This window comes from Misgurnus anguillicaudatus, chromosome 20 (assembly GCF_027580225.2).
Source record: "Misgurnus anguillicaudatus chromosome 20, ASM2758022v2, whole genome shotgun sequence".
NCBI lineage: Eukaryota > Metazoa > Chordata > Actinopteri > Cypriniformes > Cobitidae > Misgurnus > Misgurnus anguillicaudatus.
In genome coordinates, this window is record NC_073356.2 from 30,036,308 (window position 1) to 30,053,621 (window position 17,314).

Genomic DNA, 17,314 nt, shown 5'->3' on the forward strand with positions numbered 1-17,314 from the left:
CGTACGAATCTATTCAGCCTGCTGTTCTGTGTGCTATTGTTTAGTCGAATAACTTGCCTCTCCAGATGAAATGTGTGTTCTTCGGGGCGGATTTTGTGAAATAATTTTATAAATAAAGTCCACTGCGGCTTATACACGTTATTTCGTCTGATTGACGCTTTTTTGATTTGTGCGACTTATAGTCCTGAAAATACGGTATAATGCATGGGGGATAGACAAGTGTATGTGTATTTTTATAAAACAATGTGAGTCACAAGAAATTAAGTCTCAGTGAATTTCACCATGCTCACATGCTGTCTCCTCAATATGAAACTTGTAACTGTTTTCTAGTATAATCTCAAATTAACTGGATAAAATTTTGGTGCATAAAAATATCATAATGCCTTACTTGATGAACCCTTTCTAGAAAGCGAGGACCGTTTACTGTCCACTTTAAACCCAGTGAAGTCTCCCTCCTGAAATAAAGAAATCAGCAAAATGAAAAAATATTACTAAACTAGATGTAGGCGCCAAGCAATAGTTCATCCAAAAATAAAAATGCTGTGATGTTTTTTTTATATTGGTCTCAACATGGCAAAACTACATAAGCACACACATCCATCATTAAAGTAATAATAGACGGATCAATTAAAATGGATGTCTGTGCTATCTGGAGCTTTGTCATGTTCAGCTACATTTAAGAAGATATCATGACAGCATTTATTATAAAATTATTTGTTTGTGTTCAACAAGTCATATACATCCAGGGCTCAACTGTATATACTGGCCAGGTCAAATATTTTCACTGGCCCCACCAAAAAAAAGATTTCAGTGTCACAACTTTAAAAAAAATAATTCAAAAGTCAAATATAATTGTATACATGTACATTTTATTCCTCATTTGTTAAGAAAATGTGCAATTTTAAATAAACTCTAATTCTGAAATTTCACAATAACATGCAACAGTGTCCACAACAACCAATAAGGTAGCAGAAACCTCATGACATTGCTAAGAAGTTTGCAACACTTTGCAAATGTGTCTCGATGGTAACACTGCATAAGAATACATACAGACAAGCGGCCAAAGGCAAAAAAATATATGACTGAGGGCCAAGCCACAATAGGGCTAGTGACAATACGGTTAACTGGCCCGAGCGTCTCTCACGCTGGCCCTAGGCCATCAGGCAGTCCTTTATTTTGAGCACTGACATCTGAAACACATCGCACTGTTGTTCCATATAAACGTACATGCATGTTAGAATCTCTTATACACACACACATATATATTTAGAAGAAAGAAATCTGATATCATGTGTTACCAGCTCCTCCTAACTAAACCCGAGGTCAACTCGCGCTCACACAGCCTCGTTAGCGCAGTAGGTAGCGCGTCAGTCTCATAATCTGAAGGTCGTGAGTTCGATCCTCACACGGGGCAGTTAAAGCTTTTCATTTCGGTTGGCTAGAAATGAGTTTGGCAATGGAGGGTACCAGTTCATTCTCTCCACCTCACCCTAGCATAGTCCGTTTTTAGCTAGTTTTCTGTTCACCACTTGAAAATGCCATTTAACTCCGGCTCTGGTCAACAGAAGCAAACATTTGTTCTGCTGTGGCTTCTATCAAGCAACACGGTGGGCTTACATTATAATGTAACGGTTATAAAACTTTATTTCAAATCATCTTCCATGAACATGATTTTTGATTTCTGAAGGACAGATTTCCATTGGAATTGGAATCGTTCCACACTCTTTAATATCATCATTAAAGGAATACACCACTGTTTTTCAATATGTTATTCCGTCAACTAGGGCTGCAGCTATCGATTCTTTTTTTAATCGATTAATCTAGCACTGAACCGATCGATTAATCGGATACAATTTTTGTGTGTGTTTTTAAACAACCAAAACAAATAATGCATAACGAAAATGACATGGCTGTAAAATGTTAAAGCATTTGGCTTTTATTTCTAAAACAAAACAGAGGCATTGGCATTTGGCTGCAAAAAATTAGCCTATTTAATTCCATTTTTACCCATTTAGTGTTTATAAGTGCCAGTGCCAACAATTAAGCACTTTAATTTATTAATATGCACAACAGGTTTTAAGCTGTAATCTAGCCCTTACATCAAAGTAAATATCTGGTTTATGAACATTTCTACACCTGCAGCATTTACCATTACTAACAAATAATATATCATTTCTAGGTTGAGCCTATTTGCTATGGTAACAACCTGTGTGTGTGCGCGCACGTGCACACACACACACACACACACACACACATGCACGCGTGCTGTGCATGAGGAAGAGTGATACCCCTCTCAGTAGTTCATTTGCTTGATTGCATTTTGTTACGGCAGAAATACATACATTCATTTTCAATAGAACGCTGCATTGGGTTTGCATCACTTGCATTGCGGTGCATTTAAGGTTAAGAATCCATTCGAAAAATCACGCCCCGCTCTATACAGTGAATGCATGCAGCTGAAATTATTGTTGCGTGGCTACATAAAAGTTTAAGCATATGTGATGCATTGCGCGATCGGTCTGACTCGCGTGAGAGAGAGACAAGGGTGCATGCGTGTGTGAAGGGGTTCTTTTTTAAGCTTCTCTCTTGCAATTGACCGTGAATACGTTTAGTACTTAAAAACATCAAAGCTAAACATCATATCTAGTCAAACCGCATAACGACATCGCTACAAATACAGTATGGGATTAAAATCAGCGGAAGCTACGTTACCTTGTTTTAGAGACGCTTGGTGACACACCAGTGGATGTGTTTCATTCCTGCAAGCCATCCGTTTTCGGTTCAGATGCTGAATGTAATGTAATGATAAGAATAATGATCCCAAACTTTAGACTTTCTCTCTCTCTGCCGTTTATGGACATATTTACTCTCCGCCATCGCGCCAACTAAATTCAAAATGTATCACGCGCTATGATGTACTTCCTGAACATTGAACAACGGTCCGTGTGAATCAGATCTCGGCGCGTGTAGTGCGCGTCATAGGAATTTAACGAGGCTTCGAGGCAGAATTTTTGCCTCGAGGAATTGTTTGAATCGAGTTAATCGAGTAACTCGATGAATCGGTGCAGCCCTACCGTCAACTTAGACGAATTAATGCATACCTATCTTTTCTCAATGCATGCCCTTAATTGTTGTACAGCGCGTTGTGAATATGTTAGCATATAGCCTAGCACCATTCATTCATTAGGATCCAAACAGGGATGAATTTAGAAGTCATCAAACACTTCAATGTTTTCCCTATTTAAAGACTGTTACATGAGTAGTTACACGAGTAAGTATGGTGGTGCTGTTGTTGTTGTTTAGCGACCACTAGTGGTAAAAATGACATAAGAAAATCTAACACAGTACAACACTGACACTGTTGTCCTTATAGTAAAATGTCTTTAGTGTTATTTAAGTATAATGAGATTACCTTTTGATATAGCTAAAAGAAGCATCTAGAAAACTATATAATGCGACAAATTAAAAGAAACTTAAGTCCAATGAAGCATATAGCTACTTAAAAACAACTTTATAAAGTAGAATTGAAAACCCTAATCCACAGTACTACTGACTTTCTTAAAGAAGTCCATGCATGTTAGCATCTCTTCTACACAAATGATGAAATGAAATCCTGTTGTACTTACAATTCCTCATGGGTCATAGATATTCAGCATGGATGCACTGTTTTGCTGATATCATTTAGTTCTGCATAAAGTACAACTCTTCTCTCATGTAATGGTGATGCTGGGTGGACGACAGATTGCGATACCCGAGTTTCAGTCCATTTAATCAGATTGCATCAGTCTACAATCTTGCATCAGTGTGATGTCACAGCTCATCATAAGCACTGTGCTGTTGCAGCTTTGAATCAGCTGTTGAGGAGCTTGAAAAGTACTTGTTTCACTAAATTTTAATGGAAAGCTACAGAAAATATACTCATTTAGTACAACCTAAAGAAAACACATCTCACTAAAAACTTCATGAAAGGACTAAATATTCAAGGCAAGGCATTCACGACGGTGGCCGGCGTATTAGGGCTGGGTATTGATTCAGATGTTCCAGATCGATTCGATTTCGATTCACAAGCTAACAAATCAATTCGATTTCGATTCCCGATTACATTTTCGATTCCGGTTCTCCGGTCGGTTTTTATACTCAATTCTACTCAATGAATATAGATTTAATACAAATACTATATTAATAAAAAAGAACAGTGAACAGCAGTTTACAAGTGGGTAATTAATAAAAAGAAATTAAAAGCCACAACACTATTGTCATTCTCCATTTTAAGCACTGAATGAATGAATGACAGGTTCGCCTTTCGCTCCTTGGTAACATGGCGCAAGGCAAAAAAGAGGGTGATATCTAGTGAAGAAGACTATTAATTAGATAAACGTTACGTTTAATGTTTGCGGATATAAATATGAAAGAAAAAAACTCTTTCTGCTCTTTGAGAATCGATTTTGAATCGACCACGGTTTTAAAAAACGATTAATCGAAAAATTAATTTTTTTGCACAGCCCTACGGCGTATGTTATAATGGAAGTGCCGCGCTTTTCAGCACCTGGCGGGTTTTTCTGCGCTCAGCGCCTGGAATTGAAAATTTTTCAGCTTTGGGTGAAACGCTCAGCTCATCAATGTCACTTCTTACTTGGCCATCCAATCACAGTAGAGGAGGGGCATCACTCAATGACTGATAAACAAAGCAAAGGTATTAAAGCAACCAAAGCACTGAGCTGAAAAAATCTGGCAAGTGCCCACAGTCTGCATCCGCCTTGCATTTTCAGCCGAGTTTAAACGCTTTGGTGTGCTACCCTCTTAATGTAAGTACTTTATGTAAAGTTAAAAGAAACATGCTAACAAACCCATGTATGAGTTTGTATGATACACATAGGCAACACATAGGTCATAGGTTCACTCCCAAAGTAGGGCTCCACGATTAATCGGGGGGGGGTCACAATCTCGATTCATATATAAATGCGATCTTCTTTCTAAATGACAGCGATTCACTTGCATACCATATTTTCTTGAATTCAATTGCTGCATTGACGTGTTCATGTATTTACATTGTAACCACCCAAGATGCTATATCAGTCAAACTTGCTCACACTCACACATTGTAAAACCAAACCTTATTCATTCACCAATCAAACCTGATTGTTTCTCTTCTCTCTCTTCCTCATTTGCGGTGTTTCTCTGTCACTCACGTGACGTGTAAATGTGACACCTAAACACATTGATTTACTTGGCGGATTTGGAGTGGCAATAAGGGCTGTCACGGTTATGAAAATTGGCTGACTTATTGGCTGGTTATGATTAACTGGACGGTACCGGTATTGAAACCGGTAAAAATGTGAACGGCACCCAGCCCTAGTACTGGACCACATGTCTGTAGTGGATGCAAAAAAATGTTTTCCTTACATATCCTTAAGAATAGCATCTTTCACTTTGGAATTGCTGTTTTGAAAATGTATGTTTGCCTGTCAGTTTATAGTGCTTTTTAAAATTTTGCAGCATTTCTTTAAATGCTGTTTTTCCACTGCATTGAACAGCTTTGAAATGTTTTGCATTACACTGTCAGAGTGTCGGTTGAGGAGCGCCATCTGATACGGTCCAATTTATACAGGCACTGCAGCTCCCCCTTGTGTTTTTTAAAGAGATGTGCAATCATTGCGGTGATCTGCAATCATCGCAATAAGACAATTATTTAATCATTGTGACAGCCCTAGCAGCAATTAATAAAGGAAAAAAGAGCCCCATTGCGGAAAATCCTGGTGGCGAAAAAAGACAAGGAAATACCTCTGGACGTCTCTCAACCGAAAGGCTGCAGCCTCCAGAGGTCGCATATGCAGGCTGCATATGTCATCAAACCTAGTTTATTTAAATTAACTGAGCATTACATTCGCAAGTCATGCAAATAATTAAATATTTCAAATAATAAGCGGCCGTCGTCAATTATTCCGCTTGTACCACGGTTACCACAAACATTGCTCTGGTGTCTATTTTTAAGACATTTAAAAGGTTAGATGTGCGGTTTACAGAAAAATAATCAACACCCATGGAAAATTTCTCAGCCAATCAGAATAAAGCATTCAACAGGCCCACTTTTTAATAATAAAAGTCCCGTGTAGCACATTTTTTACTTTACTGCAATAAATGCAATAAAAAAAGACTAGAATCGTTTGAGAAAATCGTAATCTCATTTCCCATGGAGATCCTTTTACTTAAGTAAGTTTTACTAAAGGAAATGTCACCTTGCCTTTGCACACTATACTGCCTTTCTGAAGATTTCTACAGCACTACAGTACATGTTTGTAAACATGTCTGTCTAAATAATTGCTCTCTTAATTTAAGTAGCTGGGCTTCCTGACACAATATAAACGGTGAATACATAGTTTACATTCAATGCATACCCTTTGCGCCGGATGCACACCACGGCACGCCTCTTCAGCAATTATACAGTAACTCTATATGCTGCCAATATTAGCCATTAAGCCAAACCGACCTGTCCAGGTCAAGCCACAAGACGACCACGAACTTACAGTGCTGATAACTTGACCTAAACTCCTTCTCTCTGAACCATCTCACAGGTTTCTGCCATATTGTCACTGTTGACCCAGAAACAAACCCAGTAGCCACGGTAACTGCAGTTAAATACCCGCCACGAGAGCTCGACAGCCCGGCAAAACACCACCATATAACGGGGGTCTTTATAAATACTTTACAAAGTATTTCAACTCGTTGACCTGTAAAGCTCGTGCATGCAAGTTTGCAGGTGAGCGCATCTCTGCAAAAACTGACATCGGCAACCCCGCATGCAAAATAACGCACTTCCTTATCATTTTAAAGGCATTTAGGCATAAAAACGGAGTAAAACACTCACCTCATCGCTCCCGCTCGAGCAGAATCCCGCCTCGCTCTGGCGCTTGTGCTTCTCCGCCAACATAAGCAGCCGAGTCAGTGACGGATCCTCTCTGAGCGTAGCTCCAACGTCGACGGGCCTGGGCCCTTTCCTGTCCTCGGCCCTCGCTCGACCGACACGAGAACGTTTCTCCGTCCTTAGTAGGCTCCGAGAAGTCCATGGTCGACCTGGGAAACGGCAGCGAATTGTGGCGGAGGTGTTTATGCTTGCTGCAGCAACCGAGGCTGATAAACCGCCTCCTGCTGCCGCCATTATTACATACCACAACAACAACTACGGCGCTGAGCTCTCGAGAGGAACAAGATGGAAAGGCGCGAGATAGCGGAGGAAACGCAAAGCATTATGGGTTATAGGGTTTTTATTTTAAATGATAATTTTGCATACTATTATCGTTTTATTTATAGGATAGCACTGTTATTTGTGTAGTTTTTGATTTGTAAAGTCTAAATTAAAATATACTTTATAAATATATTGTATTTTAGTTTGATACACGTTAAGTCTACTTGAAAATATATATCGAAGTTCAGAAAAGACAAAAATTAAAAATTGACAATAATTTATATTATTATACATGATAATCGCTGATAAAGACACTATATTACTAATAATATAGCACATTTGCACTATTTTACTAGATAGGCTACTGTTATTTATATAATTTTCCTCATGAAATACGAATATACACATAGCACAAGCCTTTAGCAGCCAAGTCGTATATTTAGGAGAACTCGGGTAACAAATAAATATATACAATGTGATGTTATATTTTATTTTTATTTGATGTTGACTCCTCCTCAATCATATTACGTCATAAGGGGCTCACACAGCCTCGTTAGCGCAGTAGGTAGCGCGTCAGTCTCATAATCTGAAGGTCGTGAGTTCGATCCTCACACGGGGCAGATACAGCTTTTTAACTTTTGTTGGTGAGATTTGGCAGTAGAGGGTAACATGTTAGGCAATGTAGTCCATTTTTGGCTAGTTTTCTGTTGACCATTATATATGGCCTTTAACTTTAGCACTGATCAACAGATACAAATGTACATTACATATATTATACGTACATTTAAATATGTAAATCTAAATATAAGGTAATTGATTTGTTTCTGGCCGAATAACTCTCACCTAACCATGTTTTTTTCATTTCATTTCAGAGAAAGTTTCATTTTATCATTGCCATTATTTACATTTTTTCTAGTAATGAATTATAAACGTGACTCTTGATCACGAAACTGTCATAGGGGCCAATTTTTTTTCAAATTGAGCTTTATACAAAAAAATAATAAATTACCTTTAAAGTTGTCCAAATGAAGTCATAGCAACACATATTACTGTTATTACTATGTTATTACCATGTTATTACTATTATGATAAATACATTTTTTATATATTTACAGAAGGAAATTTACAAAATATTTAAATACAACATGATCACTTTTTAATATCATATGTTAATATGATTTTGGGCATTAAAAATAGAGGCCAATTTTTTTTTCAAATTGAGCTTATACAAAAAAATAATAAATTACCTTTAAAGTTGTCCAAATGAAGTCATAGCAACACATATTACTGTTATTACCATGTTATTACCATGTTACATGTTATTACCATGTTATTACCATGTTATTACCATGTTATTACCATGTTATTACCATGTTATTACCATGTTATTACCATGTTATTACCATTATGATAAATACATTTTTTATATATTTACAGAAGGAAATTTACAAAATATCTAACAAACATTAAATACAACCTGATCACTTCTTAATATCCTATGTTAATATGATTTTGGGCATTAAAAAAAAAATAAGTATGACACATAGAATTTATTTTTGGCTATTGCTACAAATATACCCGTGCAACTTGTTTTGTGGTCCAGGGTCACAAATATCCATAATAAAATCCTTAAATAATTAAGTATGTGACTAATCCATAAAGTAATCCATAAAGTATGTACTTTATTGTGTAAGGTGTTCCTATCAAGAATAACAGCATCAACGTCATGGCACAACCTAATTACATCAAGTAATTTCTCAATTCTTTCACTGTGTTATAAGTCATCTACAATCAAAAGTATGATGTTAAGTCTATTACAATGGTGAAATAGATTTTACAAAAACTATTTCAAAGTTTAAAGAACTTTATTGGTGATCTTCATTCCATGCCCCAGATATACATGACAAGAAACACAAGGTGGATACCGGCAGACAAAAGTTCACATATCAGTGAGCGAGAAACAATATTCTTTTTGCTTAAATAACTTTAAATGCCTGCGTGACAATGAATGCAGAAATGAGGCCTTCAAGCACGGGCCTGCTGTTTCTGTTTGAAGTCCGAGATCCTACCCTCCATTAAAGGCCGAAAGTGACGAATCAATCCCTGAAAACAAGAGAAAAGGTTTCAATTTAAAACATTGTAGAACTGACCTGAATATATTTCTAAGACAAAGTGAAAACATATTATTGTCACTGCACTAGTCTTGGATCCATTGTCTTTAAAGTATCTAGTACCGTATTGTCCTGAATATAAGAAACCCCCCCCCCACCTTTTGGAGACCAACTCTTGTCTTTTATAAAGAAAATGCTTTAATCTGGAAAGAAGACCAGTTTGGTACCCTACAATCTTTAATACTTTCCATATGGCATACAGTACCATATATAACCTGTAGTCCATCTGGATTTAATAACAATTAGTCTATGCTGTCCATCTCATCATGGAATTTTTTTTTTTTATTAACAGTAGCAGTCTGCCTTACTGTAAATGACTTTAGTTATCAGGTTGCTTTAGTCCAGGTGAACTTGTTTGTGTGTATTTGGCGCCACCTACTGCATTTGTGCAGGTGTACAGTATGACTGACGTAGTGTCTAGAGCTCTAATGACAACATCGTTTATTAAGAGGCATTTCTGTTGAAAAAGTTGTCTTATATTCAGGACAATACGTTATATAAAAGTTTGCTTCTCTTGTACTTCTAAATATACCTGCACTGGCCATGCCGCTCCATCTCCCAAAGCACAGATGGTGTGGCCCTCAATCTGCTTACTGATTTCCCAGATCATGTCAATCTCTGCTGACTGTGCGTCGCCTTTCACAAAGCGCCACATCATCTTATTCATCCAGTCCACTCCTGAGGAACACACAAAAAAACACGTTTAGTACATATATTTGTATTTTAATGTGATCATTGAACAAGCATATGGTAAGCACTTTACTTTTTCTCCATGCCCTAAAAACAGTTCACATCTGCTGGATATGTGACCCTGTGACAGTTTCACAGAGATATCAGTTTCTTACCCTCTCTGCAAGGCGTACACTGACCACAACTCTCATGCTTGTAGAATTCAATTAAGCGGGCAATGGCTCGGATTACATCAGTCTGTGGAGAAAGTACCATTTTTTATCGTAAATTTTTATGATGCAACAAGGTTTATTTTATATTATAGCAGGGATGGGCAAACGTTTTTTTACTCGAGGGCCACATCAGGTCTGGGAATACGAGTGAAGGGTCACACATGTACTTGCAAATGAAACTTTTTTATATTACCCTTCTACCGTGTTTTTAATATTTTTTAAAAAAAAATCTGTATGTCTACTCTTGTGTATATCAGTGGATACACATACAAATATAGCTGCAAGCAGCAATACCGGGGTCAAGCCGAAAATGGCACAAAAGGATGTAAAATTGAGATTGGATAAGCAGATTGAAGAACCTAGGTAAACCTGATAATTTTAGATGAAAAAACAAAAAAGTTATCAACAAAAATAATCTAAGTTCTGGTCTACTGCAATCGTCTTTCTGTTTTTGACAATTATGGAACATTAGAGCACTGAAGGACATGTGAGTGGTGTTTGCAGTGGCATAACATGGGTCACATCATGTTACAGCAAGTTTAGTTAGTCAAATGAGACCATCCCTGTGTCTCTACGATGTTCTGATGCAGAGATATAGCTTTTGCAAAAACGGTTGATAAGGTATTCTCAATGGTTGCTAGGGAGTGAATTGGCAACCACCAGTGATTATAGTCAAAGCCATGAAAGGAATAATCCATGATGACTCATGGTTTTAGATGTGTTGTTGCAGTAGTTTTAGGCAAAAATACCATATTCTATCTCAAAACCAGTAGGTGGCGCAATGACAAAATTGTGCATGCAACATCAGGTCAAGATTGTGTTACATCTAGCTACTTTTATGACTATACACTTTAGTTTAGTGAAGAAACAGTTGTATGACCATAGGACTGACTTGATATCAAAGATTTTGTTCAATTATAAGGCGATCTAGTGGTGCAAGCATACAATTTTTTTTGTGTGGTCACAGAATGTGCTCATGCATCAGCGTATCAAATCTGGTGTAAAAATCTCATTTTGTTGCAGAGTTATAACCATAAAGGTAATTTTTCGTTTTTTGCAATTTTTGGCAATTTCTGATGGAAATTTTAATATAACGCCAATAGAATTTTTTGTTCAGAAGGTAAGGTTAGTTTCTTCCTATGGTGTTTTCGAGTCGATCGGAAAAACGCTCGCGGAGATATTCACACGTGTTTTTTAAGCGCTATTTTGGTGCCCAGGGCTAACCGTAAGACGAATCCTGGCATATTTGGTATCGTTGGACTCGGCAACTATTCAAAACTCCAAGGAAAGAAGTCCCGTGAAAATACGTCATTCACAGCCAAAGTTATAGGCGTATAATACATTCGTCTGGCCACTAGGTGGCGCTGCAACGAAACTGTGCATGCACCCTCAGTTCTTGACTGGCATATCACGTACTAAGTTTTGTGTCAATAGGTCTAAGTTTGGCAAAGATACAGCCTAAAATCTTTTTTTTTGTGCTCTACGTAAAATTTGTTGACGCGCCATACGACAACGGATTGGTTTATCAAAATTCTTTTAATAACTTTTTGCCGTGAGGGTCTCTAGATGCTACATACCAATTTTCGTGGCAATCGGGTACAAACTCTAGGACGAGTTCGCAAAAGTAGGTTTTACGAATAATTCAAAATGGCGGAAACATTTTCATGACGGAAAATGACGTCATATGGTCTAATCGAATCGGCTTGAGCCAAGGAATCAGAGCAAACAAGAATTTCGTTTCTAGGACGTACGGATCAGAAGTTATAAGCAAAAACGTAAGTGCAACTTTGGACTGATGGTGGCGCTAGCGGGTTTGAGATAGAGACTCCAAAATTGCTATGGATATTATTTGGACTGTCCTCTGTCAGTGTGCCAAATTTCATAACTTTCCTATGTATGGTTCTATGGGCTGCCATAGACCGCAAGGTGACAGGAAGAATAATAAAGAATAATGAAGAAGAAAACTAACAGATACAATAGGGGTCTTCGCCCATTCTGGGCTTGACCCCTAAATATGTAAAAACATGTGTAATGTTCAGTTTTGTAAAAATAACATTTTAATACTATAAACCAAAAGAAACATTTGTCTTAATAAAACACAATTTTTATATCCACTGTAAGCAATATAAAATAAAACTGTGATTTGCTGTCCATTTTGTGTTAAACAATTAAATTAAATTAATCTCATTCATGTCAAGACAGCGATGAACTGAAAAAAATGCACCCCATGTTAGCACCATCTATTGGATTTTGTTTGTATTTCATCAAATTATTTTGGACCAAAATGCAATAACATTTAAAGCGGTCACAGCATGAAAATCTGACTTTTTCCATGTTTAAGTGCTATAATTGGTGCTTTTATAAACCTATAAAATGTAAAAATAAATAAAATTAAATAACAACCTAGTAACTTCGTTTTGGTGAATCATTCTCTGCAAGCATGTGAAAAAAATCATTGAAATTTGGCTCTCCCTGTGATGTCAGAAGGAGATAATACCGCCCCTTACTCTGCACTATCAAACCACGACACTGCCATTTAGTACAGAGATCAGTTCATTTGCATGTTAAAGGACACACCCAAAAATGGCAAATTTTTGCTCACACCTACAAGGGGCAATTTTAACATGTTGCAATAAATTATCTATTTGATATTTTAATCTAAAACTTCACGTATGTACTCTGGAGACACCAAAGATTTATTTGGCAATTTTAAAAAAGTCTTGCGAAATGTCCCCTTTAACACATTACGAAACTGTCTAGTGGGTCGCATGAAAGTGCCTGGAGTGCCATAGTTTGCCCACCCCTGTATAATAGAGCACTCTTATTGTTAAATGGTACCTACCTTAAATTCATCTCAATAAATCATCAGTAAACTTTAAGCAAGACATCTTTTCTTTAGCATACATTATTACAAATCATTAAAAATAATTGCTAAACATTGTCACACAATCAAAAAAGCTCAAAGTATATTTTCTGCCCCATTTGTGGCACAAATCCGTTCTGTCTGAGCAGTCAGACTAGGCCGGATATAATATTGGCTCAATTAAAGCATTATAAACCCTGAAGCTTTGAAAAAAATGCCACTAGTAAAGCCCAAAACAAATGACAATATGACTTCATCTTTCATTTAAAAGGCAACTCACCGATTTATCCATGACAATGAGTGCTGCTGTGCCAAGGCCAGTTTGAGCCTGAATGAGGGCATCAAAATCCATCATAACATCATCACATACGTGCCGTGGGATCAGGGGTGTGGAGGACCCACCAGGAATAACACACAGGAGATTATCCCAGCCACCTCGAACACCACCTATAAAGATCAAATAAGAAAAGATTAGACCTTGGACAAATATGTATACAGTATTACGGTGTTTTCATCGTACCTGCATGCCTTTCAATAAGTTCTTTCAAGGGAATGGACATTTCCTCTTCCACCGTGCAGGGGGTGTTGACATGGCCAGAAATGTTAAAGAGCTTCGTGCCAGAGTTTCTCTCCCGACCAAAACCCAGAAACCACGTACCGCCACGACGGCAGATGGTCGGTGCCACAGCTACAGTCTCGACGTTTGCAACCGTTGTTGGACAACCAAACACACCTGTGACAGATTTCCCATTTGAAATGCACAATGATACAAAAAACATAACAAGATACAAACCTGTTCATACGGCTTTATGACTTACCCACATCAGCGGGGAATGGAGGTTTCAGGCGAGGTTTCCCCTGTTTGCCCTCGATGGACTCGATCAGAGCCGTCTCCTCTCCACAGATGTACGCCCCAGCACCACGCATCACAAACACGTCAAAGTCATAACCTGAGCCGCATGCATTTTTGCCAATCAGCCCGGCTGCGTAAGCCTCATTAATGGCCACCTGATAGAACCAGCACAAAAACAATCCTTGTAAGGCTTATAATAGTAAACCACAGTGCATTAAAAAAGTAAAGATTATAAAACATTAATACATTGCAGCGCTATTCAAGAAAGCAAATCCCATTTTACCTGCAGGTTGGACGACTCGTTGTAAAACTCTCCACGGATGTAGATATAAGCTGCGCGGGCTCCCATGGCCCTTCCGGCCACCAGGCAGCCCTCGATGAGCTTGTGAGGATCATTACGCATGATCTCTCGGTCCTTGCAGGTGCCGGGTTCACCTTCATCAGCATTCACCACAAGGTATTTAGGCCTTGGGGAGTGAAGACAATAACATGACTCTGTGTCAATCCAATTGAAGTAATTCATGAAGTTACTGGAGGTGCGGCATATGTTTGGTAACTTTCACAGTCATAGGTCTCTTGTATAAAACTGATTTGATAAATCTTGCCTGATTTGGGATGTAATCCTACCTGCCATCACTGGGTTTGTTCATGAAACTCCACTTCATCCCAGTAGGGAAGCCAGCACCTCCCCTGCCACGCAGACCGGACACCTTGACCTCATTTAAGATCCAGTCCACTCCTTTATCCAGAATCTCCTTGGTCTTGTACCAGTCGCCTCTCTTCAAAGCACCCTTCAGCCTGACAAAAAAAGGGTATTGTTTATCTTAAAAATCCATGTTTCTGGATCTCATCTGTTTCTGAACAATCCTGTGATGTGGCTACAAAACTTTTGGGATTTTACCTCCAGTCATGTCGTCCGTACAAGTTAGTGAATATTCTGTCCTGGTCAGCGAGAGGTCCGAATTTGGTCTTCTTTGGTTTATCCTGTATAACACAATGTGATTATAATCCATTCTAATTGATCATCATATATGTACATGATAGGCTTATGAGAATACAGTTACCTGCTGAGCGGTGCTGTTGTACCGCACCAATGCCATGGAGTTTGGGGGACAGACAGGGATGGTGGCTGCAGGGGCACGTGATGCGCCAGCTGCTGCCATGGCAACCGGGGCCCGTGATGCCCCGGTGCTGAGCACCCTGCCAAGAGCAGGACAGCCAAGACAGGACAACATCCTTATCTAAAAAAAGATGTTGAACATGAACTATTAGCCAAACTATGTGGTCATTGAGAAAATAGTAAATAGTAGTTAGTGACACTTCTGTAAATCAGTTAGTGGACAAATATTTCCCAATTTAATAGGATATTATGTATATCTTGAATGCAATATAAGTTGCTTTGGATTAAAGTATATGACAAATGCATAAAAGTAAATGTTTTATATGTCAAATCCAAAATAATATTTATATATATTTTTATAATAAATGCAAAGTTGTTCAAATGTCACTTTTATCTTTGCAAGTAAACGATGAAGATGGGACGCATAGGGTTTTGTAAACAAGGTTGTACCACGTGGTACACTGTTTAGTAACACTCCTTGTGCCCTCTCTTAAAACTAAAAGTGCTCATTTTGTGTCCTGTTATTTACATTTATTTAAGTTATATGTTTACAAAAAAGCAATTTACATGCTTAGTTTTGGCGCCTTACATAAATAGTTTTTATAAAGAAGGCACAAAAAAAAACACCTTGCGTATGTCCCAGTCCCTCAATTTTTACATGAGAAATTGCATGTTGGATTTCCATGCACAAGATGCACTTATAACTTAATTTAATCATGTAAAGTAAGTCACGAGCACTCAAAAGGCAACCAAATGTGTTGCGTTATATAAGGGGAACCTACTCAAGATAAGAGACAGACCTACACCTACTATGATGGGCTTTGCAGCAAACATAAAATACACATACACACGAATCAAATGACACCATATAACAAAAACACTCACAAGCTAAGTATCTTTAAAACAGTAACTTATATATAAATAAACAGTGAAAATGGACTCGTCGAGGAGTGACCTCCACATTGACTCTCTGTGACATTTGAGAGATTGCGATAACGCACAACGTTTTAATCTTTGTTAAATACATAAACAATTGCATTACAGCTGTCTAAAGAAATAAACCGTCCAAAACATTGATCTAAACACAGCTGAAGGGCAAAAAGTACCGCTTACCTTCGTGAAGTGCCCGGATCTGTCGTTATCAAATGTAGAACGGAAGGAATATAGCGACCGACCCGGATGAGATAACTGGTGTGAGCTTGAGGGGGCGCTGTTGAGTAAGTAATATACATTGGACACGGTGCATTCAGAAAGTATTCAGACCCCTTCAATTTTATATTGCAGCCTAAAACTACAGTCATTTAAATTCGTTTTTACTTATTAATCTACACTCAGTACCCCATGAGAAAGTAGTAGAGAAATGTCTGAAATATAATGGGCATGTTCATGATGTATGTGTTTAAGACAGAATATCAACAGCCACTTTTTTCTAGTCTGAAGTTTAGTTTAATTTTGTATGAAAAACCAAATTATTGAAAGTGCATTTTCAGGAATATAATAAGCAGTATATTTTTGTGTAATTGGATAACATGAAGCATATGTAAAGTATACTCAACCACACTGTTATAAACAATCTGACTGTATGCTAGTTTGAATGAATTTTATAATAAAATCTTTGTAGCCACCTAGTGGTAACAATCTTACTGCATCTGGTACAGGTTAATTTAAAAACAGACAGATAAAAACGTGTACTTCATTTTTGTGTGCTATTGAAACCAAAAGAAATAATCCTAAAAACAACAGGATTATAACAATATAGTTTAATCAATATTTAGAAAATGTTAAAATAAAATGAGTCAAACCAAAAATTATTCAGACACCTATATAATTTTTTACTAGTGTGCGCAGGACATTATAGGCAATTGAGGATAGCAAAATAAAGTAAACTGTGACATATTATACTTACAATTTCTTCATACAGTAAAACTGATACAACTTTGGAACCCAAAATTATAGACACTTTGACCTAATCATCTTTTGCTTAAATGTTTTGCTTGAATTGCTAATGCGACCTTTTTACACCACAGACTGAACAAAACCACATTGTTTACATACACAGTGTGCACTTGATCCCAATTATTTTTATAATACTCAACATGCATGACATTAGTATTACATGGGGCAAATTTAGGGCAACACGATCGCAGGCATAGATATGTACAGTACACATTTATGGGTCGCAGGCATCTGAAAATTGAGAGGGGCGGCAGCTTTCACGCGAG

The 17,314-nt window shown here is 37.7% G+C and overlaps 2 protein-coding genes and 2 non-coding genes across 4 annotated transcripts in view; 2 read left to right on the forward strand and 2 right to left on the reverse strand.

Annotated features, from left to right (window-relative positions):
• kmt2ba (lysine (K)-specific methyltransferase 2Ba) overlaps positions 1-7,232 on the reverse strand; it is a 29,227-nt gene extending 21,995 nt beyond the window's left edge. The window contains exons 1-2 of the mRNA XM_073858501.1: positions 6,866-7,232; positions 389-455 (exon numbers count right to left, since the gene is read on the reverse strand). Of these exons, the coding sequence (XP_073714602.1) occupies positions 389-455; positions 6,866-7,156 (358 nt within the window). The 5' untranslated portion in view covers positions 7,157-7,232. The remainder of the gene's footprint in view (positions 1-388; positions 456-6,865) is intronic.
• On the forward strand, positions 1,342-1,414 carry trnam-cau (transfer RNA methionine (anticodon CAU)). The gene has a single exon. It is a non-coding gene; the product is annotated as a tRNA-Met (tRNA).
• Positions 7,233-7,730: 498 nt separating the features above from the next.
• trnam-cau (transfer RNA methionine (anticodon CAU)) lies at positions 7,731-7,803 on the forward strand. Its single transcript has one exon. It is a non-coding gene; the product is annotated as a tRNA-Met (tRNA).
• Positions 7,804-8,845: 1,042 nt separating this feature from the next.
• ndufv1 (NADH:ubiquinone oxidoreductase core subunit V1) lies at positions 8,846-16,339 on the reverse strand. The gene is made up of 11 exons (XM_055220436.2): positions 16,206-16,339; positions 15,037-15,213; positions 14,874-14,956; positions 14,600-14,770; positions 14,256-14,439; positions 13,938-14,127; positions 13,640-13,852; positions 13,400-13,566; positions 10,200-10,281; positions 9,887-10,032; positions 8,846-9,286 (listed from the first exon to the last, which is right to left on the reverse strand). The coding sequence occupies exons 2-11, from the start codon at positions 15,205-15,207 to the stop codon at positions 9,209-9,211; spliced, it is 1,485 nt and encodes a 494-aa protein (XP_055076411.1). The 5' UTR covers positions 15,208-15,213; positions 16,206-16,339; the 3' UTR covers positions 8,846-9,208.
• Between the last annotated feature and the right edge of the window lie 975 nt (positions 16,340-17,314).